The sequence below is a fragment of the Vigna umbellata genome, chromosome 7, assembly GCF_029865625.1.
Source record: "Vigna umbellata cultivar VRB3 chromosome 7, Vumbellata_1.0, whole genome shotgun sequence".
Classification (NCBI taxonomy): Eukaryota; Viridiplantae; Streptophyta; class Magnoliopsida; order Fabales; family Fabaceae; genus Vigna; species Vigna umbellata.
Window position 1 is genome coordinate 33847527 of NC_142171.1, and position 24235 is coordinate 33871761.

Genomic DNA, 24235 nt, shown 5'->3' on the forward strand with positions numbered 1-24235 from the left:
GATAACTTCATTGATCTTAATGTTCTTAAACAGCTAGAGACATGCCTCAGCCAAGAAGAAGTACAACACACTTGCCAAGCTGGAAGACGAAACTGGAGTTATCTCTTATACCCAAACAGGTACGTGCCAAATTGCAAGAATTATTTTGGTGACTTGTTCAGGTATGTAGTAGTGGTGATTGTGAAGAGTGCTGCGAAATGTTAGTAATAGAATCAATGCAGCAGATAATGTTAGCTTAACCAGGCCTTTTAAGGTGAAGGGTTTAAGAAAGTTCTCTTTCAAAATGCATTCTGATACTCTGGCCCGAATGGGCTAAACATGGCTATAAAAGTTTCTTAGGAGAAGGTGCCCTACCCAGTTAGATGAATGAAAATAACATTGTATTCATACCCAAGAGAGAGAAGCCCTCGTTTATGAAAGACTCTCTTTGCGATGTTTTTCAAGGTTGTTTCCAAAATTCTGGCTAACAGGCTTAAACTCTATCTGGAAAAGTGGATAGCCCCTGAGCAAGCTACTTTTGTGGAATTTAGAGTCATCACAGACAATGCCTTGGTTGCTTTAGAGGTTGTTAACGTATGAAGTGCAAGAGAAAAGCAAATATTGGAGAAGTAGCTCTGAAGCTTAACATGAGTAAAGCCTATGACCGCGCGGAATGGAGATATATTAAAACTATTATGCAGAAGTTGGGGTTTTGTGAAAAGTGGATACATTGGATGGGTATATACATGCATTCTGTAGGGTTTTCTATACAGATTAATGGAGAATCCCCTTATCTTTTTATCCTAGGTTGTGAAGGGTTTTTTTTCTGCGCTTATTATGAAAGTTTAAGCTTGTGGGGATCTACACAGCATAACCCACTAATTGTTTGCAGATGACAGTTTCATGCTTTTTCAGAGCAAATGGCATCGAAAGCAACCGAGTTAAGGATATCCCATATTTGTAAACCAACATGAAAAAATATGAGATTTTTTACAATGCTAATACCAATCCTCAGACCAAAGAGACAATCAATGCTATCTTGGGATTCTCCGAAAGTTTAGGAACAGGAAAATGCTTTGAATTGTCATTCATTGTTAAGAGGAAGAAGAAGACAGTAAGAGTGTGGTAGAAAATAAACAGCTGGACATGTAAACATTTATTGAAAGCAGGAGCAGAAATCCTAGTGAAATCTGTTGCCCAGATGATGTGAATCTTACTCAACATTTGAACGTAAGTAGTGAGTTTCTGTATTTGAACTGGTTTTTCCATGCAGATATGTACGCATCCTAACAAACAAATCCCAGCACTCCAACTAATAGCAAATAGTTAAAAGGTAAGATTGAAAGAAAAGGGCTTCAATTCCCTATGCAGCATTCTCAATTTCCTTTTTCCTTCAGCAAAACAACACATAATCTACAGAGGAGTAAACAATGGAACAACAGAAAGAAAGCAAGAAAAGGATAGGAACAAAAGGCATACGCATGTTGAATATCTACTGCGGAAGACCTTGTTGCTCTTCAAGGTTCTTGATATGAGCCTTGAGGACCATTAGAAGTTCTCTAGCAGGAGCCTGAAGGGTGGAGACGAGAGCGGAAGAAGGGGCCTTCAGAGCCCCCAAAAGAGTGGCATAAATCTCGGCGCGCGTGGGCAAAGTCTCGAGCTTCTTAAATTCGTCGGGCCCGTAAAACTTGCCCTCGAAAACGGCGCCGGTGAAGTCGTTATCCTCGAGCTTCTTCTCCCTCTGGAAGTCCCTGTAGGGCTTGAGGGCGGCGGGGATCTCCTCGGAGTGAACAAAGAGCCACACATTCATGCCCTTCATACAGGGTTTCAGCGTCTCCCAGGGAGTTCCCTCCACGGCCTTGTAAACCAGCGTGTTCTTCGCCACGATCAGCTTCGTGCTCTCGGGGAACGTCTTCCGAAGCTCCTGGAACTGCTTCACGGTGAACCCCTTGTAGTTTATGCCCGCAAGAAGGTAGCAGTTTTCCAACTGTTCCCGCACCGTCTCCACAGTTTCCTCTTTCTTCGTGCGGGGAATCGCCGCCCGGATACAGAGGTGGCGCGCGGGGGGGCGTTGGGCCACGCCGCCGGCGGGGACGGTGAATGGGTTGGTGGGCCGTGTCAGGACTCGGTAGCGGGCTTGGGCCTTGGTGGAGGGAACGGCGAAGGTCATTGCAGCAGTGGCCGTCGATTCCATGGTGGGAATTGGGGAAACAGAGCAAAATGCTTCTCACTCTCGTTGCCTTATCTTATCACTTTTTACACCTTTTTGGTTTTGATTTCGGGGCACCCCAACCCAACGCTGTTCACCAATCACCATTTGACATCTGGCAACGTTTCTATTTGTTTCTCCTTTCATCCAAATAACTCAATTTAACGAAAAAGAAAATTGCCAAACTTAAAATTTCTGATTAATATAGTCATTTAAATATTAATTAATATATAATTTATAATTTTGGGTACGAGAAAGATCTACTTTAACAGAAAATTAGATTCACTGATACACGAGGTTGTTTGGTTTTTTAGAGAGTTACATCAGTTTGTCGAAATACAGTTATATAAGTGTGCTAATGCTTTTCTTTCTTCCCTCTAAAAATCTTGGTCCAATTTGGTACGACCTTCTTTTCTTCTTTACAATGAAAGGACTGAGAGGACGAGATCCTGGTGAAGCTCCCTTCTGTAACTTATGAACCCTAGAAGGTGTGGAGCTTCCTTCAGATTTCTTGCTCTTTCTTGACATGGCACGCTGCAACTCCTTTGATGGATATTTTTCTCTCTTTTTTGACCAATTCTCAAACTCTTCATTGTTAACTCTCTTTGGAGCCATCTTCTCTTCCAGTTTTCTCTCAGCTATCTTTGTTTTCATCACTATCTCTTTCTCATTGGCCTTCACAGCTTCAACCCACGCCTTCGCCGCTTCAACTTTCTTGTCAGCAATTTCTTTTGCCTCCGCTGCATGGTTGCTCAGATAATCGTGTTCAAACTTTGAGATCATAATCAAGGTACTAGGATTTGTTAAGCTTCTCTCTCTCATGGCGTTCTCGCTCAGAATCTTCAGCTTCTCTAAGGCTAAAGCTTCTGATGATTTCACTCTTTCCAGCTCTTGCATGGCACCTTGCAACCTTTCCTCTCCCTCGTTTATCTCCAACAAAGCCTTTTTTATCTCTTCTTTGGTGGCCGTAACCTCTTCTTTTATAACCTCTTTTTCCTTCTTTGCTGCTTCTGTTTTGGACCTGAGCTCATCAAGAGTTTGTGACAAGTTCATGGCTACTGACTCAGCCTTTTCCTCAGCAGCAGTCATGGCTTCTAGCTTAGACTTTGCTCTCAAAAGCTTGTAACTGACGTTTCTCACTTTTGTACCTTTTTTTGATTCCGTGTTCTTCAAATGAACCGCTTCTGCATTGACTTGCTTCAGCTTATTTCTTATAACATCCATGGACGCCATAAACTTAAAACCTTGATCTCTAATCGAAGCTAAATCTTTCTTTGCAGCCTCTATTTCTTCTTTTATAGTCTCCAACACACCAACGTCTCCTGTTTCACCTCTTTCAACCCTTTTATTCACCAACTTCAGTTCATTCTTCAAGATTTCAATCTCATACATTGCTGTGGCCAATTTCCTTTCAAGCTCTTCTGACTCGCCTATTTCCTTGATGGCCTCTTTCAACTTGTTCCTTGCATTTTCCAGAGCTTCCATGTGTCTCAATTCTTTCAAAGCGTCCATCCGGGCCAATTCAACAACCACCTGTTCTTCGTTGGCTGCTTCAATCTCCATCATCAGTTTTCGTGCAACTCTTGAGCATGACAGCACGTTGGATCTCGATGTTTCGATTTCCTTCTCTGCTCGAAGTTTCTCTTCCAGAACAGAAGCCACGTCCAGCTTAAGTTGAAACAATTCCCGTTTAGCATGTTCCAATTCTCTCATCACTCGTGAATGCTCATTATCACCAACATTCTTGCTTGGCTTCCTATACTTCTTTAGTGATGCCATATCTCTCGTTTGCGCTTTTGCCCTGTAGCTCGATTCCCCGATCATGAAGAAAAGATCTTTCACCGTCCTTTTAGCATTAGAAAGCTTGGTTTCTGCTTCAGCTTTCGCAGATTCTGCAGCCTGTTTGCTCTCTTTGTACAGGACAATATCCCTTCTTGCTCTGTGGAGTTCTTTTGCTTTTGAAGAGTTCTTCTGATAAATATTTGATAAAACAATGCTGTCATCAAATGCTCTAAAAGGATAATACATAGATTTTCTTTCACGATGGTAAATAGTATCTCACAAAAAATTTAGTCTCAAATAAATAAATAAATAAATCTCGATTTAGATTACCTTGTTGAGAAAAAAAGGCACAAAAAATTCTAGTAGAACGAATGTCATAAACTGCAGGTAGATGAAAATTAATGAGGACATACCGTGGAGAATTCCTCTCTCAGCAAAGGACCATTAACATCTGCAATCCTGTTACCATACATGTTAACAGCAGTTTTAACCAAACCAACTCTCGTTGAGTTACCACCAGGCTTTGAGCTGGAGCCATCCATATGCATATATCCTATTCCAGTTTGGAACCACAACAAAAAAATTATCAGTTTTTGCTATGGTGTACTCACATGGAAATGAAGGCTTAATTCATAAGTATTCACTTCTCGTTTGTTTCATAAACATAGCTTTTTTTTTCAAAAGGGTAACACAAAATACACACAGCTTACTAGCCAAACCACAAAATAAGCAGTGATACACAAAAAAACAGCAGAAAGGCTTGAAATGCCATACCTGAAACGAGTGTGTTGTTTGAGAAGTGTTAGCTCAGAAACGAAACATGTCAAGAGAGAGAAGTTTTGTGGCTGAGAATTGTAAATAAGCTCAAAGGGTTGAAAACGTACAAAAAGAGGGTGGAGGTCCACATGACTGGTTGCCATTGGACAGTACCACTGTTATTCCTCCTCTTCATCAAAATATATCGTTAAGTTGTTCTCAGATTTATTTTATTCCATTAGACCAATCAATTAAAATATCACTTTCATTCTTTGTCTGCTTCGTTTCGCATATTGCAAAGACGGAAATCATGTGAGCCACTGTTTTTTTTTTCTTGATAAAAGAGAATATTAATTATGAGAGATTATTTAGAAGAATTGGGATAAAGATGGAAGTGTTTGATTGAGAAAGTTGAGATGATTGGATGGTGAGGAGTTGCATGAAAATCAAAAATAGAAAAATGGTGGACGGATGGTGTAAAAGAGAGGGAGAAGAAGCGAAAAGCATGGAAATCCAGTTGAAAGAAATAAAAGTATGGGAATGGAGAGAAGGGTGTGAGAGAATGATGGAGGTGGAGCGTTCGTCGCTGTTCAACTGCGTCGTGAACTTTCTCCTGGAAGAGAACTACCTCCTCACCGCCTTCGAGCTCCTCCACGAGCTACTCGACGATGGCCGCCACGACCAGGCCATTCGCCTCCAGAACTACTTCGCCGACCCCTCCCGCTTCCCTCCCAACGACATCTCCCGCCTCAACTCCCTCCCCACGGCCGATCCCCAAACCCTCCTCCACCTCAAAAACCAATCCGAACACAAGCTGGCCATCACCGATTACGAACTCCGTTTGGCCAACGAAGACATTGCCAAACTCAAATCTCAACTGCACTCCCACACCCAACGCCTCAATCAGCTATACGGTTCTCCTTCCCTCTTCCATCACACTCTGCATTTTCCTGTCTCTTCAATCACTCACTCACTCTTGCGTTTCTCCCCGCAGCTCCCCTGTCAAACGGAGATGCTTGGGAGGGACAGAATCGGGAACCGAATGGAAACGCCATGGGACCTCTCACCGACACTGAGCGTCGAGATCTTAACTGTGCTGTGAAGGAATATTTGCTTTTTGCTGGCTACCGTCTCACTGCAATGACATTCTACGAAGAGGTTCCACCCTCACCAACTCTATTCATTCTTCTTCTTCTTTCACCTCTAATCATTTTTTCACTTCAACCCATTCCATACAAAACCTTAAAGAACAAATTTTATGCTTTCATTCATTATTTTACCGGCTTAAAAACACAATCTTTGAGAGTTACAGTAGATGAATTTTTTATTTACACATTTGAATAAGTTCTTGTTCCAAAAGGGTTGTCATATATTGTCACAACCAATTCAGTGTTTCATCAGCGAAACAAAAACAGTTAGATGTTGATGTCATCTTGTTTCTGCGAAATTACAAAGTGGGCTGATGTCTGTCATCTTCTAATTAGCTGGCTGACACTTTTACAAAATGTCCTTCTTTCAACATTTTTCACTCTCTTTTTCCCTTTTAAACCATGCAATGAGATTAGTAGGAAAAATTCTTGCATGAAAAAACAAATCATTGTAATATTATTTAATTAAAGTGTAAAAATGTTTAATTTGCAACGCAAGACAATTAAGTTAAACTCTGACTCCTCCTGTAGGTTAAAGACCAGAACTTGGAGAACTGGAATAACACAAATGCATCAGTACCACACGCCTTGCGTCATTACTATTACCATTATCTTTCATCAACTCCAGTGGTTGCTGAGGTGATTATTTAACTCATGGTGTAGGCAAGTTTCTTATCAAACACTATCTAAACTGTAGATTAATGGCTAAACCCATTGTTTGTTATTTGATTTGTTCTCACACATTCACTTAGCTTCTTAATCTTACCATTACTTTTCAATTTAAAAGTTTCATTTGTTTTTAACAAAGGAAACTTCTTTATTATTTTTAAACAACTCATTAACTTCACCTAATTTTGAATGGATCTTAGAAAAGGATAATGATACTTTGACAACATTTTAACACCATCTATGTGTCATTCTGTGATTAATGCATGTTGGTGTTTATGATTATTGATTATGGAGTAATTTTGGACCAATCACAAAATGACATTTAGATGATGTTAAAATGTTGTAAAAAAATGTTGTGAAAATATCATTATCCCTTAGAAAATGATGGTAAGTGTGAAAATTGAATGAGTCCTGTAATATTGCTTATAAAACTCATTATTGTTTATGTTAAAGGGATAATTATCATTTGACACCTACTTATTTTTTCTTTTACCCTTACTTTGCAACCTTTCTAACAATAAAATATTATATTTAATTAATAAAAGTGAATATAAATAAAAATTTTAAATAAAATATTAATATTTATGATTCTTAAAATATGATATTTTTCATGGTCTCATGTTAAATCTTACACATGTAAATATCCAGGAAAACATTACCCAAGGTCAAGAAAGTAACACACTCTTGATAGCAAATGAGAGGTTGAAACAAGAAAATGAAAGCTTGTTGAAGGATAAAGATATGGCATATGGTCAGATTACAGACTTAACAAAATCCTTGGAGGCATTGCACAAAGATCTTAAAGACAAAGAGAACATGGTAGTTTTTGCTTACTTGTATGAGATATTGTCCAACAATACTCACTCGTTTTTTATATCGTGAAAACTAATATTAACTTTTAGGTGCAAGTTTTAAAGCAGTCCTTGGAGAATCAAAGAAAAGATCTTCATGCTAGCAGAATTGAGATCAGTAAGCTGAAAATGAATATCGAACGATCTGGTTCAGGAAATCATGTGGTTGTTGGTGATGTTGACAAATTTCAACTTCCGTCTTCAGATAATTACAAGGAAGAAATGAACAAGTTGCAAATGGAAGTTGAATGGTTAAAGGAACAAAACAGAGGAATTCCTGAACATGGAAAATTTGTTGGCTATGAAAATGAAATTTTACATATAGAAGACACAGAAATAGAGATTCATGAGGACCAAGGTGCAATTTCTTACCCTATTGATGCAGCACTGGATATCATACGCAATGAAGATGCTCAATCAACAACTTCTCGAACTATGAGCAAATATACTGATAAACACGAAGATGAACCATATGCATTGTTCAATCCTGCAAATGCAAATAGTGCTTTTGAAAATATTGAAAATATCCCTGAACAAAATGTTAGCAAGCAAGAAGAGGATAACAAGATAAATGCAAAAACAGACAATGCAAATGATGAAGCAATATCAGAGAAGATGGCAAGTCCATTACACCTTTATTCTTTAGCATACACATGAAGGGGATTAATGATTCAGTAAAGTTAAGCTGATGAGATTTCAAATTGAAAGTATTTAATTTCTCTTTGTTTATGTTTCTTACAAATGTTTTTTCTTTGACAGGGATTAAGAACCATTCAGATACTTGCAGATGCTTTGCCTAAAATTGTTCCTTATGTATTGATCAATCATCGTGAGGTGGCTACTCACTTTTCTTTATTTACACTTACACGATCTTCAACATATGTTGCACTAATGCTGTTTGGTTGCAGGAACTTCTTCCATTAATGATGTGTGCAATTGAGCACCACCCAGATAGCAGGACTCGGGATTCTTTGACCCATACATTATTCAACTTAATCAAGCGCCCTGATGAACAACAAAGACGAATAATAATGGATGTACGTTATATTTGGTTTGCTTATGTTAGTTTAAAGATTTTGGTTGAATGCAACTTTCAAAATTTCAGGCATGTGTCAGCCTTGCAAAGAATGTTGGAGAGATGAGAACAGAAACAGAATTGCTTCCTCAGTGTTGGGAACAAGTATGTTCTTCCCATAATTTTTCACCTTTATTTGTCATTCTAACCTAGAAACTAGATTTTCAGGGTTTTTTTTTCTATTGTGGGTTTTAGATAAATCACACGTACGAGGAACGTAGACTGCTTGTTGCTCAATCATGTGGCGAGCTTGCAGAATTTGTGCGGCCTGAGATTCGGGATTCCCTTATTTTGTCTATTGTGCAACAACTAATAGAAGATGGTGCCATTATTGTTCGAGAGGCTGCAGCTCACAATTTGGCTATGCTGCTTCCACTTTTTCAAGGCATGGATAAATATTTCCAGGTCAGCCTCACTATATATGCTTCGAGGCATTCATGGAGAAGATTTCTGACTTTTTAAAGAATTGCCTGCAATGTAAGCTCTGCAACAGGTTGACGGGACTGTATAGGAAAGAAAAATGATTCTTTGACACGCTTAAATCTTTTATATTCATTTGATATTATCCTTATTTACTTTTTACTCTTTTCTTTCTTGCAAAAAAATACAAAAATTTACATTTTTATGACTATTTTATCTTCTACTATGTGTCAAATGTAAAAGTGTATCATGGTACTATAAGAAATGGAGCCTTTTACCCTTATCATACATAATGTGACAACTTAAATTAAAAGAACAGAGATACATGCTTTGTTTTATTTGTTGTTAGGTGGAGGAGTTGATGTTCCAATTGATGGGTGATCGATCGGGAGTGGTGGTCGAAACTACTCTGAAGGAATTGGTTATTGCAGTTGTAAAGTGGGGAAACAAATTAGACCATGTTTTGAGAGTTTTATTCTCACATATTTTGAGTTCTGCTCAGGTCTTTGTTTTCCCATTTGCATTTAGCTGTCCCTCGTCACTGAGAACTTAATCCTTGTTGGAAATTATTTCTGAGTTGAATTTCTCATCTGCATTACAGCATTGTCCACCTCTTTCTGTAATGGAAGGGTGTATAGAGTCACATCTACATGCATTGGGTGAAATAGAGCGTTGGAATATAGATGTTCTATTGAGAATGCTTGAGGAATTGACTCCTTTCGTGTATGAAAAAGCAATTGAGACATGTCCTTTCTTGTCCGAAGTAGAATCTACTCAAGTTGTGTTTTCTACCACATTGCTTAAATTGTATTCAAGGTAAGCTTCACATGAAATGTTCACTTTAAAATAATACCATCAGTAATATGAACTATGCAAGAGAAACTCATTGAAGTTACATGTTTGGAAGAGAAACTCATTGAAGTTATATGCTTGTCTCGTTGTGTTGAATATGCATTGTAGTCATGCATATATATGCAAAAACATAAACTATATACTCGAATGCAGTACCAAAATGGTGTTTAACCTTGAATGTTTTCCACTTTTGCTAGGGGGAATGTTGAATGGGATGCATTTGAATGGATGCATCTTGAGTGCTTTCCCAAACTGATACAACTGTCGTGCTTGCTACCATGGAAAGAAGATAACTTAAGGAGCCGAATTTCAAAGGTAACTCGTTCATAATTTCCCTTTTCTTTTACTTTTTTGTGTGTTTTGTAGCATAAGTAATTGAGTCATTTCTGATCTAAATTATTTAATTGCAGTTTTTGTTATCTGTTTCTCAAAGGTTTGGGGATTCCTATGTGACATGCATCATGCTACCTGTATTTTTAACAGCACTAGGAGATGATGCTGATTTGATATTTTTTCCTAGTACCATAAAATCAAGAATCAATGGTAATGATTCTTCAACTATTTTGTGAAATTTTGCGTAAAAGGTTTGTTTTGATTGTTCACTTCCAGGTTTGAGACCAAGATCTATTGTTGCGGAGAAGCTCTCGACATTGTGTGTCCTACCACTTGTGTTGGCCGGTATTTTGAGTGCTCCCGGAAAACGTAATCAACTGGAAGATTACTCAAGAAAGTTGCTTCTAGAAGACAATTCAGAGGAGAATCAACCAACAAAGCACACTCCTGAGATTATCAATGCCATTCGCTTCATTAGGTTTGTAGATAGCACAATTTTCTTGTATTTATAATTTCAAAATCGGTAGAGTATTTGAGTCATCAGCTTTCTTATATGCAGCATATTTGAAGAAAATCATGGTATGATATTTACTATAGTTTGGGAAATGGTTGCTAGCTCTAGCGTCAACATGAAAATCACTGTCGCCAAGCTTCTAAAAGCTATTGTAAGCTTATTGTTTTTCTTTTTCAGTTTCTTACATTTAAATCTCATAAACACCAAAATTGACAGTTCTTGAACATTAGGTGCCATATATTGATGCAAAAATTGCTTCAACTCATGCTTTGCCTGCCCTAGTTACACTTGGATCTGACCAAAACCTCGATGTTAAGTGTGCAAGCATTGAAGCATTTGGTGTTGTGGCTCAACGCTTTAAAAACGACACGGTATATGTTCAGTACATAATGTTGGTTTTATAGCTAAAAGTTGGTGCTGCTATACATTTCAAATTCTTGACCAAGAATGATATATATCTTGTAGATAGTTGACAAGATACGTGTTCAAATGGGTGCTTTTCTCGAAGATGGATCCCATGAAGTTACTATTTCTGTCATTCGTGCGTTGGTCGTTGCAGTACCAAATACAACAGAACAACTTAGAGATTATATCCTTAATGTTCAAAAATGCACCTAGTTTGTTGTCATTTGCGTTTGCTGTTCTTAAACTTTGTCGTTTGTTTCTTAACCTTTATGTACATCTTGTATCTAAGATTTCTCAACTTACAGCCGTGCCCGGTACTGCTTCAAGTGATTTGACACGCCGGCGAGAAAGAGCCAATGCATTTTGTGAGGCAATTCGTGCTCTAGATGCTACAGGTTTGCTCAAACACATAACTCTTATCTATGCATTTCTTAAGGATAGAGAGAGATCTAACAGAATCAAAATTCAAGATAAAAATGTCAACTAAACTCACTAATTTAGAGATAAAAACATAATTAACCCTTTTAAATATAATTTCTTTTAAAAGTGAATGCTGCAAATTATGAGTGTTACATTTTTCTCATAGATAATACTTGGGATCCATCCTATCACATTTCTTTCTTATCATCTAGAAAGTATTTTTTATGTTTAATTCTGAGTTTATATTACAGATCTTTCTGCAAGTAGTGTGCGAGAGTTTCTCCTTCCTGCAACACAAAACCTTTTGAAAGATTTGGATGCACTAGATCCAGCTCACAAAGAAGCCCTTGAAATTATTATGAAAGAAAGAACTGGGGAAAGTTTTGGAGGTGCAAGTAAGTCAATGGGTTCTCATCTTGGGCTTCCATCATCGGTGAGCAATTTCTTTGGTGATGGTGGCTTGCTTGGAAAGAGAGACAGCACAGAAGAGAAAGTTGTCTTCCCCAAGGCTGCCACAACATCACAACCACAAGTAGAGGACACTAGATTAAGGCGCATCATGCTTGGACATTTTAGTGACATACTTAGGACAAAGGGAAAACAACATGACCATTCTCACAACCAATAAGAGTGTTGTCTCAACAATATCCAATTTTTTTCACTATCACAGTTGCAAATTTCAATAAAAACTGATTTTTACTTCCACTTTTTACACTTTTCTTATTTTTTTAGTTCGATATATTGTAAATTACTATAAGATATTGTTTAAAAAGTAACACTAGTTAACCTTCTATCATCTTAATGTATCACCCACCAAATGAATGGTTAGATTTCAAACAAATTTGGTTTGAAAAATGTTTGTATATTATCCTTCTAAGCTTTTAACTCAAAGATGAACACCACGTCAAATGATACATATGTGTTTCAAATGACTACTTTTCTATTGGCTCACCCTCAAAAGCAAACACCATTGAGTACGTCAAAAAGGTGTAAGCAGCGCCAAACGCACGTCAATGAAACATATCAACGGCTAACCAACTACATCAACTCATATCGCCATAACCTTCCGCACAATGGGAATGGACATCATAGGTCTTTTCCCTCCCGCACCAACATAGAAAAAGTTCATATTAATAGCAATAAATTATTTTACAAAGTGGATGGAAATAAAGGTATCGGTGATGATCATATCCAAGCAAGTACAAATGTTTTTTGACTAATAAGACCTCCCGGCATAGACCGAGCGCCCAGCCATCTAGTAAATGCATGTTCGCCAAGGATTTGACGTCCGCCCAAGGATTTGACGTCCGCCCAAGGATTTGACGACCGCCCAAGAGCGGGACGCCCACCTAGGGTAACATCCCTGACCGACCATCATTCCCAACCGACACACTTTGCTGATTACACGGTTAAATGCTAATGACACATTAAAGTCCTTAATGAAGATTAAGGTATTATTGGGCCGTTCCCAGGCCCCCAAAAGGTAAAAGCCCATTACAATTCACTATAAATAAAGGTCTCAGGTATGAACTCTGGACAAACTTGAATAACGATGCATACACGCATCACAATCGCTCTGTAATATTACTGACTTGAGCGTCGGAGTGCCTTTAGCAGGTACCCGGCCCCTCCCCAACTGGGAGTGTGGAGCAGCGCTAGGTACGGAAGGACGCCCGGCCAGCTTGGAGCAGAGGAGAGGAGGACGTCCGCCCGGCTTGGAGTAGAGAGCGAGCGTCCGGATTGGAGGACGTCCGCCCGGCTTGGAGCAAAGAGAGAGCGTCTGGATTATAGGACGTCCGCCCGGTTTGGAGCGTGGAACAGCGATCGTCCATCTTGGTGCCGCCCGTCAGTGCAGCTAGCTCCGGTTCGTAGGATTCAGCAGTGTTCGCACGGTCCATGTATCTTCGCCGCCCGCCCGTTCGTCTTCGACAGTAAGTTTGTGTGTTTTTACAGGGTCCCCACCGATCCAGTCGAAACAGTTCGTATGGAAACACTTGATATGTCTATTTGGTCGATCTACCATAGATGATAATTATTGTCAACGGTCAGCATTTTACAGACAAAAGGTTAAAAGAATTTTATGAATATCTAAGCATAAAACATGTTACTAGCTCGGTAGAACACTCTCAGACAACATCTGAGTCGAGGCGGCCAACAAGGTGATGGCCACAAAAATAAAATGAAGGCTAGGAAATGCTAAAGGGAATTGAGTCAAAGAACTTTCAGAAGTCCTAGTACGACTAAAGATAAGACATTGATGATTTTTTAATCTACTATATTTATTTAACTCTACATATGACTATACTAACTGTAACGAGTGTCTTTAAAAGATAACTTACCGATCTAACAAAACCAAAAGACGAAGGAGAAAACCTTCTTGGAAAAAAAGAATAAACATTGATAAGAGCAACTAACCACACACAATAAGTATTGGTGTATCCTTGGTCCTTAATACAAGAACAACTTCCAAATTATAGTTTAAAGCTGTTATATACATTTTTTAAATATATATATATATATATATATATATATATATATATATATATAATATCTTTATCACTCCTCTCTCAATTTGGACATGAAGATTGTCCAGGTTAAGCTTGGAAATAAGAGTAAAAAAAAAAGCAAAGCAAGAAAGCTAGAAGAGAATGTTTGTATAACTTTTTTTTATTTAATGTATATCTTTTTAAATCTATATTAATAAAACAATACTTGTTATAGATATTTGTGAAAAATTCGATTCAAGTTAATAAGCCTATAAAAATAATAAAAAATGGTTCGTAACAATAAAACGAATCAGTAATAAAACTTCTAAGATTAATTTTGAGGATGCTGAGATTAAAGTTGGAAAAGTTCAAAAAAAAAAATTCGAAAGTAAAAAAAGAAAAGTCGTTCTTCATTTCGTATGTTGGAATTCCTTAATGTAGTTTGAAATCTGTAAAAGTAGTGTTGAAACGTCAATAGGTAGATAGTGTAGAAGTTTGAAACGGGGTTTGATAATGGCAACATTTTGTGACAGAATCTGTGGTTGATGTGATTACGTTCCTCGAACGTTGAAACATGGGTGAGTGAAGAGTTTAAGAATGTTATCCCAGAAAGAGGTTTTCTGTTTGAATTTTCCTTACTTGTGATGAAGGCATTGTTAATTCGAGCACATAATAGCAAAATGTAGGTATTTTCCTTACAACGCAATGTGACAATTGATTCAAGCCATAATTACACCTAGAGGTTACATAATTATACTTTATAGTTTTTACAAGTTAACTTGCTATAGTAGGATAAATAAACTCATATTTGTTAGTATTATTTAAATTTGTCCAAATCAAATGTAAAAATGAAAGTGAAAGAAAGAGTATAATATTGAACTTTTTATTCATAAAATTAACCTTAATAATATGAAATTAAAACCCCCTAACATATTAACTTGTAGTATCGAGTTTCTTTTAGTTAAAGGGTAGAAGTAAACTTTTAGTAGTAAAATTCGTTTAGTCTAAAGACAATGCAAACAGAATTCAGTTTTATTTCATACATCACATACATACCAAATCTTATTTCATTTTTTAGGACTCTTCATTCATCATTTAACGAATCTTCCACTGCCCAAGAAGAAACCACGAACTTCTGAATTCTATCAGTGAAAAAGTTGTGTACTAAACACGAAATTCCAATAATTGGCATGCCAACTTTTTCCTCCTTTCTTACACACGAATTCTCTCCTACAAGAAACAATCACTTACAAATATAGGACTACCAAAATTAATCTTTCAAAATTAACATTCATTATACACATTACTTTCCTCAACACACTTTTTCTACATTCAAACTCATACTAAAACCGAATTTCTTGATACATATTAAATAACACTATTTACTACATTCAAACTCATACTAAAACTAAAATTGTTTACATATTAAATAACATTATTTATTAAGATGATAATTCAATAATTGAAATGATATATCCAATAAACATAAATTTAATTAAAATGGATTTTAATCTATAACTCTTAAGAAACAGACTTTTAATTTATAACTTAACCTCATTCATAAGCTAAAATTTATATTTACACATATACTCTAAATTTGATGGTATTTTTAATTTACAAGTTATATGTGAGATTTATTTCCAATTATTAGTTTTTGTTTTTTTTGAAAGTGACCTCAGACGGTAGAATTGTCCACATCTTTAGCAGAAGTTCCGTGTGAACACTGAGAGTGGTTGTCATAAATATTTTGTATGTTTATTTACCTTTGAGTCCAGTCCATGGAGTACAAAAACACCATCCATGTTAGAGTGTGAGCACATAACAGATTGAAGAAGTGAGAGAATAAAGAGATGAAGAAGGTGTTTGTTTTTGCAGTTGTGGTGGTGGCAGTGGTGGCCATGGAGGTGGCTCCGACGGCAGAGGGTGTGACGTGTAGCCCTGTGGAGCTGAGTCCTTGTTTGGCGGCAATAACTTCGTCATCTCCACCATCAACTCTTTGCTGCCAGAAAGTCAGGGAACAGAGGCCATGCCTCTGTGGTTACCTCCAAAACCCTAGTTTCAAGAATTACGTAAACTCTCCTGGTTCCAGAAGGGTTGCTAGTTCATGTGGGGTTCCCTTTCCAACTTGTTAATCTAAATAAAATCATGTTAAGTATTACTACCAACTTTACATCTCTGCTACGATATTTCGGTAGTTTTTTCAGTGATTCAATTCATGCATGTAATAAACCGTCTGTTTCATTCTATGGTGTTGCAGCGTGCCGGTTAGCTTTAAGAAATTAATATGATTGTGTTGTATGTGTGAATGAAGTATTGAAGAAGATAATGGAATAAGTTTGGTTCTTGATTCTGTAATTTCATGTTGTTCTTGACGGGGCCACTTTGGAAAGGCCTATGAACAGTTTAGAACTTTGGCGTCAACTGGTCAAGATGAATAAAGTACTGTTTGAATTGGCACGCTTTTCAATTTTCAATTACAGATGGCAGTTATAAGAATATATAAATGTCGTTAAACATTTTGTTTAAAGATATATGGAAATATGAGAGTTTTTATATAAAATTCAAATGAAAGGAATGATGGTATAGTAATAATGTGTTGTATTTTCGGAGAATACTTCAGTCTTTTTCTTTAATATGGAGGTGTGGTTAGTGATAATGGAGGTGCAGAACGAAAAAGCCCATAAAAGATCCCATGCCTCAGAGATCATGGTTAATGTTTTCACACATTGGTATATTTGTTTCAGCTCATATTAAATTGTTAACTTTTCTGTTTATTAGTAATGTTAATTCTTGTTATGCTTTAGTTCAATTAATTTTATAATTTTTTTTTGAAAAATAAGTATACAAACAATCTTCTAAATAATATTTTGCTTAATATTCGGCATCAATATCGTAAAGTTGTGTAATTACCTATATATTTATTAAAGAGTTGTTTAAGTAGTGTATGTATTATTACTACTACACACGTCATAGTGTCTACTAATCATAATTTCAATTTTAACTACGTACTTTCCCGGTTAAAAATTGTAATAACTAATTGGTAGGTTGAGTTTTCTTTATTAATATTAAAATAATAGTCATTTTAAAACTATTAAACTTCAGGAAATACTTTAAATAATCTTATTTATTTACATTCACGTATTTGTTTCAATCAAATGTAAACTAAATATTTATATAAATAAAAACATGATTTATATAAATATTTGTAAATACTAAAATTAAATTTTTAAGTAAAATATAAATAATGTGAAAATCTAACTTTACATACATTTGTAAAATTAGTTTCATACAATTCATTTAAAACTTTACTTGTATATATTTTAGAGAAAAACGTCTAATTTCTGCAACAAGTTTGATCAATTTTCTTCCAATTAATTTATTTTGCACTGATTAACTTTTGTTTGCACCGATTAAATTTCGTTTGGGCCGATTAATTTTGACTTATGGTACAATTTTGTTCGTGAGTTGATGAATCTTGGCGGCAGCAGCGAGTGCCAATCTTCATTGCTTGAAACTCATAGTATATACAATTTTATTATGTGCTATAATGATTTTCTGTATTTCAGGGATGATAATATTATAGAAAAAAAAATAATTTTTTAAATAAAAAATAAAAGAGACGTCGGTTTAGGAGGGTCTGACGTCAAAATTAACATTAAAAAAAAACATTTGACGTCTAATTGACGTCTCAGTAAGACGTCGAATCTAAATTAGACGTTTGAATATCGAAAATAACAAACGTCAAAAGTTTTTTGCAACCGTGAATATTTAGATAGATATGATTCTTAGAATTGGATATTTAAGTTTGTCGAAAATAAGAAACGTCAAAAGTCTTTTTTTCAACCATGAATATTTAGATAGATATGATTCTTAGAATTAGATATTTAAGTTTGTGTGTTTAAATCTACACTGACGATAAACCTGTTAAAAGAAATTATGTCCTTATAATTTGCATTTTAAATGAGTTCAATTAATTTTTAACAGTGTATCTGTCTCTATAAATCTAGCTAGTTATACAAACTTATTCATATTTACAAAAATATAATTAAAAATAATTTTAATATACTTCAAACATAATACAAGTGCTTTTAAAAATAATAAAAATCTTAATTTCAAAGTTCATTAATGATAAATTACAGAAAATATAAAACAGTTTCAAAACAATACATAAAAGATATTAACAAATAAAGAAAAATAAAGAAGAATAAAACACTTTAATTGATGTGGCTTCAATAATTAAAAGAGTAACAATATGTTGATATGTTGACATGTTTTAACATTCATTGGATACGGTGACATGTTTGCTTATATTAAAATAATAAATCTACGGTTGATAATAAATAATTGTAAATTAGTAAGTTCAACTTTTAATCAATAAAGTTGATGTTGTAGGATTTGCTAATTTTTTTCTCATTCATCATCATCCGTTGTTTTAATAAAAGTTGATAAATGCATTATCTTTCAAATTAAAAACAAAAACAAAAAACCTTATATAAAATATAAAGGTGACAAATAAAAGGTAAAAATTGGATGACAATTAAAGTGAAAGAAATAGTATAACTATTGAACTTTTTATTCATAATATGGAATTAAAAAAAACCCTATTATATATATTAAGTTGTAGTATTGAGTTTCTTTTACGTTAAATCCGGGTAAAAGTAAACTTTTAGTAGTAAAATTCGTTTATTCTAAAGATAATGCAAACATAATTTAAGTTTTAAAATTTGGAGTTTAGATAGTTATAAATATAAACTTTATTTCATACATCCCAAATCTTTTTTCGTTTTTGAGGATTTTGCATTCATCATTTCACGAATCGTCAAAAACCACAAACTTATGAATTGTATTAATAAGAGGAGTGAAAAAGTTGTGTACTAAACACGAAATTCCAACTTTTTCCTCCTTTCTTCCACACGGATTCTCTCGTACAAGAAACAATGACTTACAAACCAAAATTAATCTTTCAAATTTAACATTCATTAGAAACATTACTTACTCAACACACTTTTTCTACATTTATACTCGTACTAAAAAATTGAATTTCTTGATACGTATTATATAACATTATTTACTACATTCAAACTCTTACTAAAACTAAAATTCTTAACACATATTAAACAATGTTATTTATTAAGATGACAGTTTAATAATAAATTAAATGATATATTCAACCAACACAAATATATCATTAAAATTTTAATCATATTTTAAGAAATAAATTTTTAAATTTTATTTTATTTTAAAAAATTGAATTATTAAATAAAGTTTATATATATATATATATATTAGTTTACACGTGCGACTTCCAATTATTGGATATTTTGAAAGTGGTCTCAGCATGTCGAATTGTCCACATCTTTAGCAGAGTTGCGTGTGAAGACTGAGAGTGGTTGCCATAAATATTTTGTATGTTTATTTACCTTTGAGTCCAGTCCATGGAGTACAAAAACAGCATCCATGTTAGAGTGTGAGCACATAACAGATTGAAGAAGTGAGAGAAAGAGATGAAGAAGGTGTTTGTTTTTGCAGTTGTGGTGGTGGCAGTGGTGGCGATGGAGGTGGCTCCGACGGCAGAGGGTGTGACGTGTAGCCCTGTGGAGCTGAGTCCTTGTTTGGGGGCAATAACTTCGTCATCTCCACCATCAACTGTTTGCTGCCAGAAAGTCAGGGAACAGAGGCCATGCCTCTGTGGTTACCTCCAAAACCCTAGTCTCAAGAATTACGTAAACTCTCCTGGTTCCAGAAGGGTTGCTACTTCATGTGGGATTCCCTTCCCAACTTGTTAATCTAAATAAAATCATGTTAAGTATTACTACCAACTTTTACATCTCTGCGATGATATCTCGGTAGTTTTTTCAGTGATCCAATTCATGTATGTAATAAACAATCTGTTTCATGGTGTTGCAGCGTGCTGGTTAGCTTTAAGAAATTAATACGATTGTGTTATATGTGTGAATGAGATGTTGAAGAAGACAATGGAATAAATTTGGTTCTTGATTCTATCGTTTTATCTTCTTCTTTAGAAACAACTATTTCTTTCTCTTGTCAAACAATGAGTGTTTTTTACGGGGCCACTTTGAAAAGGTCTATGAACAGTTCATGACGTTGGCGTCAACTGGTCAAAGTTTTCCATTTTCAATTACAGATGACAGGAATATATAAACGTCGTTAAACACTTTTAGGAATATATATATTTTTTAAAAATAGTTAAATATATTTTTAGTATCTACATTATTTTTGGTTTCGTTTATCAAAGAATATATAAATCTCGTTAAAATGTAAACTAATGTTTTTTCAAATTTAATGTTGGTTAAAGTTTTTATTGTCACACATCATTTGTGAATTTTATTTTATATCAAACACATTTTGTTATCATGTAAATTTAATAATGTTGATTAAAATGTTTTCCTCACCAATATTGATAAGAGTTTCTTTTATCTAACATTAACATTGATGTTTTTTTTTAACAATTACAAATATCTATCAACATCTTTCAATCAATGTTGTTGAAACTCTTTAAATGGAACTAAATTATATTTTTCGCTTAAAATTTCAAATTCCTTTTTTTTATTTGTCTAGTTCTTTTTTAAAAAAACAAATTGTAATTAAAGTTCAATAAACTAAATTAACTTATCCACAAAAAACATTTTAAAAAATGAAATAATTGAAAATGTAAACCATTGAATCTCATAAAGATTTTTAAATTTTTATATCCTAATAAAAAGTAAAACTTATAAAAGTTGCATAAGGAAATCATGTTTCATTCTTTAAAGTAAACTTAGTTGATATGTCGGTTTGATATGCCAAAATGATAATTATTATCAATGGTCAATAGTTTACAAACAAAAGATTAAAGAAATTTTATCAAGGCCTAAGCTTAAAACATTTTATTAGTTCCATGAAACACTTTTAGACAAATAATCAAGTAGAGGCAGTCAACAAGGTGATGACTACAAAAATAAAATAAAGGTTGGGAAATACTAAAGGGAATTGGGTCAAAAAACTTTTAGAAATCATATAGGCATATCGATGCATACCACACAACACTACAGGAGAATCACCCTTCAACTTGACATACGCTTAAAGGTAAGACATTTATTACTTTTGAATCTACAGTATTTATTGAATTATGCATATACTAAACATTGACTTTAGTGTTGGAATACCTTAGACAAATAACCGATTGATCGAAAAAAATAAACGATGAAGGAAATAATCTTGAAGAAGAAGATTAAACATTGACAAGAGAAATTGACCACACATATGAAGTTTTAGTGTATCTTTTGTCCTACATACAAGAACAACTTCCATATTAGTTTGAAGTCATTCTTATATATATTTTTACATTCAATTATATATATATAGTTGTGATAATCAATATATTGTTAAAGAATATAGCTTATGTAGGTGCAAACAAAGTATAAAAACTACATAAATCTTTTTATTTTTTTAAGCAACAAGAAAATTGTTACAATCAATTTTTTTTAACGTTGCACGTCTTGTCATGCAAACTATGGTGGTGGTTGTGAACATTGGACTTTTCTTCTTCGCATGATATTTTTCTTTTTTAACTCATCTATATCCTCCTATCCCTATAAATAGGTGTTCTTTCTCACATAAAAGAAGACAATACATATATCTCTTCTTTCAGTTTCCCTTTTATTTTCTCTTCTCTTTATCTTCTATCCTTAGTTTATATTTACTCTTTTAAAAAAAAATCTTGCTAGTTTTGAATTTTTCAATATAGAGACACTCCTATTGTATCTTAGAAGATTTACATAGATAAATCTTTGAAGACAATAATCATGCACGTGTCAATAAATTTATTTAAGTTGTGTTCTTATCAAAATTTTCAAATATATATATATATATATATATATATATATATATATATATATATATATATTGTTTAATTTATATCTTTTTAAAATCTATATTAATAAAGCAAACATTTGTGAAAGATTCGACTCAAGTTATAATCCAACAAAAATAATTAAAAGTTAATGGCTCGTAACATTGAAACGAATCGGTAGTAAAACTTGTAAGATTAACGTTGTGTATGCTGAAATTAAAGTTGGAAAAGTTCAAAAGTTTTTTTTTTTTTGGAAAGTAAAAAAAGAAGTCGTTCTTGATTTATTATGTGTTGGAATTCCTTAATGTAGTTTGAAATCTGTAAAAGTAGTGTTGAAACGTCAATAGGTAGATTGTGTAGAAGTTTAAAATGGGGTTTGATAATGGCAACATTTTGTGACAGAATCTATGGTTGACGTGATTACGTTCCTCGAACGTTGAAACATGGGTGCGTGAAGAGTTTAAGAATGTTATCCCAGAAAGAGGTTTTCTGTTTGAATTTTCCTTACTTGTGATGAAGCCATTGTTAATTCGACCACATCATAGCAAAATATAGATACTTTATAGTTTATAGTTACAATTGATTCAAGCCATAATTACACCAAGAGGTTACATAATTATACTTTATAGTTTTTATAGTTAGTTAACTTACTATAGTAGGATAAATAAACTCATATTTGTTAGTATTATTTAAATTTGTCCAAATGAAATGTAAAAATTAAAGTGAAAGAAAGAGTATAAATCTCGCTAGTTATATAAACTTATTCATATTCACAAAAATATAATTAATTTTTTTTTAATATGCTTCAAACATAACTTAAGTGCTTTTAAAATAAAATAAATTTAAACAAAAATTTTAATTTCAAAGTTCATTAGACAATAAATTACATAAAATATAAAATAGTTTCAAAACAATACATATAAAATATTAACAAATAAAAATAAAATAAAGAAGAGTAATAAAACTTTAGTTAGTGTGACTTCAAGGATGAAGAGAAGAAAACTTGTTTGTGCCATAATTAAAAAAATAACGATATATTGACATGTTGATGAGTCTAACTAAACATTCATTTGATATAGTGGCATATCTGTTTTTATTAAAATAATATAATCTATGGTGGATCATAAATGATAGTAAGTTGATAAGTTCAACTTTTATTCAATGAAGTTAATGCTGATGGACTTATTAATTTTCTGTGTATTCATGATTCACCCATTGTTTTATTAAAAGCTAACAAGTCATTATGACTATACTGATTCGGACCGGGCATCAAAGAGACTGGACGTCCGCATAATCGTAATGGTCTAACCACGCTATCCTTCCGCTCAACATCGGGAGGGATCGGACGTGATAGACTGGACGTCCGTATCACCATGATTTTGCAACTTTGTCGTTCGTCATCCGGATAAACAGCAACTCATATGAGGTTGGCCGGTTATGCCGCCAATTTATGGACCGGCGGATCTATTTTAAAAAATAAATTTTTAAATTTAATTTAATTTCATAAAATTATATATATATATATATATATATATATATATATATATATATATATTAAATTCATCTTATTTTTAATTTGTATGTCAGACTTTCATTTACTAAATATTTTGAAAGTTACTCCACCACATCTTTAGCAGAGGTTCTGTGCGAAGACTGAGACTGTTGTCATAAATATTTAGTATGGTTATTTACCTTTCAGTCCTCTCAATGGACCATAAAAACCATGCATGTTAGAGTGTGATCACATAACAGATTGAAGAAGTGAGAAAGAGATGAAGAAGGTGTTTGTTTTTGCAATAGTGGTGGTGGCAGTGGTGGCGATGGAGGTGGCTCCGACGGCAGAGGGTGTGACTTGTAGCCCTGTGGAGCTGAGTCCTTGTTTGGCTGCAATAACTTCGTCATCTCCACCAACAACTGCTTGCTGCCAGAAACTGAGGGAACAGATGCCATGTCTGTGTGGTTATCTCAAAAACCCTAGTTTCAAGAATTACGTAAACTCTCCTGGTTCCAGAAGGGTTGCTAGTTCATGTGGAGTACGCTTTCCAATTTGTTTATCTAAATAAACTCATATTAAGTAGTATTATAAACTTTCACACATTACGATAGCTTTTTCAGTTATCCAATTCATGCATGTAATAAACTGATGTCGCAGCGTTAGCTTTAAGAAATTAATATGATTGTGTTGTATGTGTGAATGAGAGGTTGAAGAAGATAATGGAATAAATTTGGTTTTTGATTCTCTCATTTTATCTTGTTCTTTAGAAACAACTATTTATTTTCTTTTGTCAACAATGAGTGTTTTTGACGGGGCCACTTTGAGAGAAGGCCTATGAACAGTTTAGGACTTTGGCGTCAACTGGTCAAGATGAATTAAGTATCATTTAAATTGGCACGCTTTTCAATTTTCAATTAATGATGGCAGTTATAGGAATATATAAATGTGGTTAAACATTTTTCTTTTAAGATATATGAAAAAACGAGAGG

At 34.2% G+C, this 24235-nt stretch overlaps 4 protein-coding genes and 2 pseudogenes across 5 annotated transcripts; 4 read left to right on the forward strand and 2 right to left on the reverse strand.

Annotated features, from left to right (window-relative positions):
* Positions 1–1318: 1318 nt before the first annotated feature.
* Positions 1319–2232, reverse strand: LOC124825609 (large ribosomal subunit protein uL10c-like). Its single transcript, XM_047298261.2, has one exon. The coding sequence runs from the start codon at positions 2171–2173 to the stop codon at positions 1472–1474; it is 702 nt and encodes a 233-aa protein (XP_047154217.1). The 5' UTR covers positions 2174–2232; the 3' UTR covers positions 1319–1471.
* A 217-nt stretch (positions 2233–2449) lies between these two features.
* LOC124825608 (protein PLASTID MOVEMENT IMPAIRED 2-like) lies at positions 2450–4879 on the reverse strand (annotated as a pseudogene). The gene is made up of 3 exons (XR_015780806.1): positions 4745–4879; positions 4384–4523; positions 2450–4159 (listed from the first exon to the last, which is right to left on the reverse strand). The product of XR_015780806.1 is annotated as a protein PLASTID MOVEMENT IMPAIRED 2-like (transcript).
* A 120-nt stretch (positions 4880–4999) lies between these two features.
* LOC124825607 (uncharacterized) lies at positions 5000–12118 on the forward strand. The gene is made up of 19 exons (XM_047298258.2): positions 5000–5640; positions 5721–5884; positions 6406–6513; positions 7192–7362; positions 7446–8012; positions 8154–8228; positions 8303–8431; positions 8500–8574; positions 8665–8874; positions 9239–9391; positions 9491–9705; positions 9939–10056; positions 10152–10284; positions 10351–10552; positions 10634–10739; positions 10819–10959; positions 11054–11177; positions 11269–11388; positions 11665–12118. The coding sequence occupies exons 1-19, from the start codon at positions 5151–5153 to the stop codon at positions 12039–12041; spliced, it is 3678 nt and encodes a 1225-aa protein (XP_047154214.2). The 5' UTR covers positions 5000–5150; the 3' UTR covers positions 12042–12118.
* Positions 12119–15693: 3575 nt separating this feature from the next.
* LOC148195813 (non-specific lipid-transfer protein 2 pseudogene) lies at positions 15694–16254 on the forward strand (annotated as a pseudogene).
* Positions 16255–19316: 3062 nt separating this feature from the next.
* LOC124825605 (non-specific lipid-transfer protein 2-like) lies at positions 19317–19899 on the forward strand. Its single transcript, XM_047298256.2, has one exon. The coding sequence runs from the start codon at positions 19404–19406 to the stop codon at positions 19683–19685; it is 282 nt and encodes a 93-aa protein (XP_047154212.1). The 5' UTR covers positions 19317–19403; the 3' UTR covers positions 19686–19899.
* A 3586-nt stretch (positions 19900–23485) lies between these two features.
* On the forward strand, positions 23486–23995 carry LOC148195814 (non-specific lipid-transfer protein 2-like). Its single transcript, XM_088094943.1, has one exon. The coding sequence runs from the start codon at positions 23524–23526 to the stop codon at positions 23812–23814; it is 291 nt and encodes a 96-aa protein (XP_087951069.1). The 5' UTR covers positions 23486–23523; the 3' UTR covers positions 23815–23995.
* The last annotated feature ends 240 nt before the right edge of the window (positions 23996–24235 follow it).

Excerpts from the sequence above, each read along its gene's own strand:
- LOC124825609 (XM_047298261.2), bottom strand. The coding sequence starts at position 2,173 with ATGGAATCGACGGCCACTGCTGCAATGACCTTCGCCGTTCCCTCCACC.
- LOC124825607 (XM_047298258.2), top strand. The coding sequence starts at position 5,151 with ATGGTGAGGAGTTGCATGAAAATCAAAAATAGAAAAATGGTGGACGGA. Across the intron at positions 5,885-6,405 it reads CAATGACATTCTACGAAGAG|GTTAAAGACCAGAACTTGGA; the intron begins GTTCCACCCTCA and ends CTCCTCCTGTAG. Across the intron at positions 7,363-7,445 it reads TTAAAGACAAAGAGAACATG|GTGCAAGTTTTAAAGCAGTC; the intron begins GTAGTTTTTGCT and ends ATTAACTTTTAG.
- LOC124825605 (XM_047298256.2), top strand. The coding sequence starts at position 19,404 with ATGAAGAAGGTGTTTGTTTTTGCAGTTGTGGTGGTGGCAGTGGTGGCG.
- LOC148195814 (XM_088094943.1), top strand. The coding sequence starts at position 23,524 with ATGAAGAAGGTGTTTGTTTTTGCAATAGTGGTGGTGGCAGTGGTGGCG.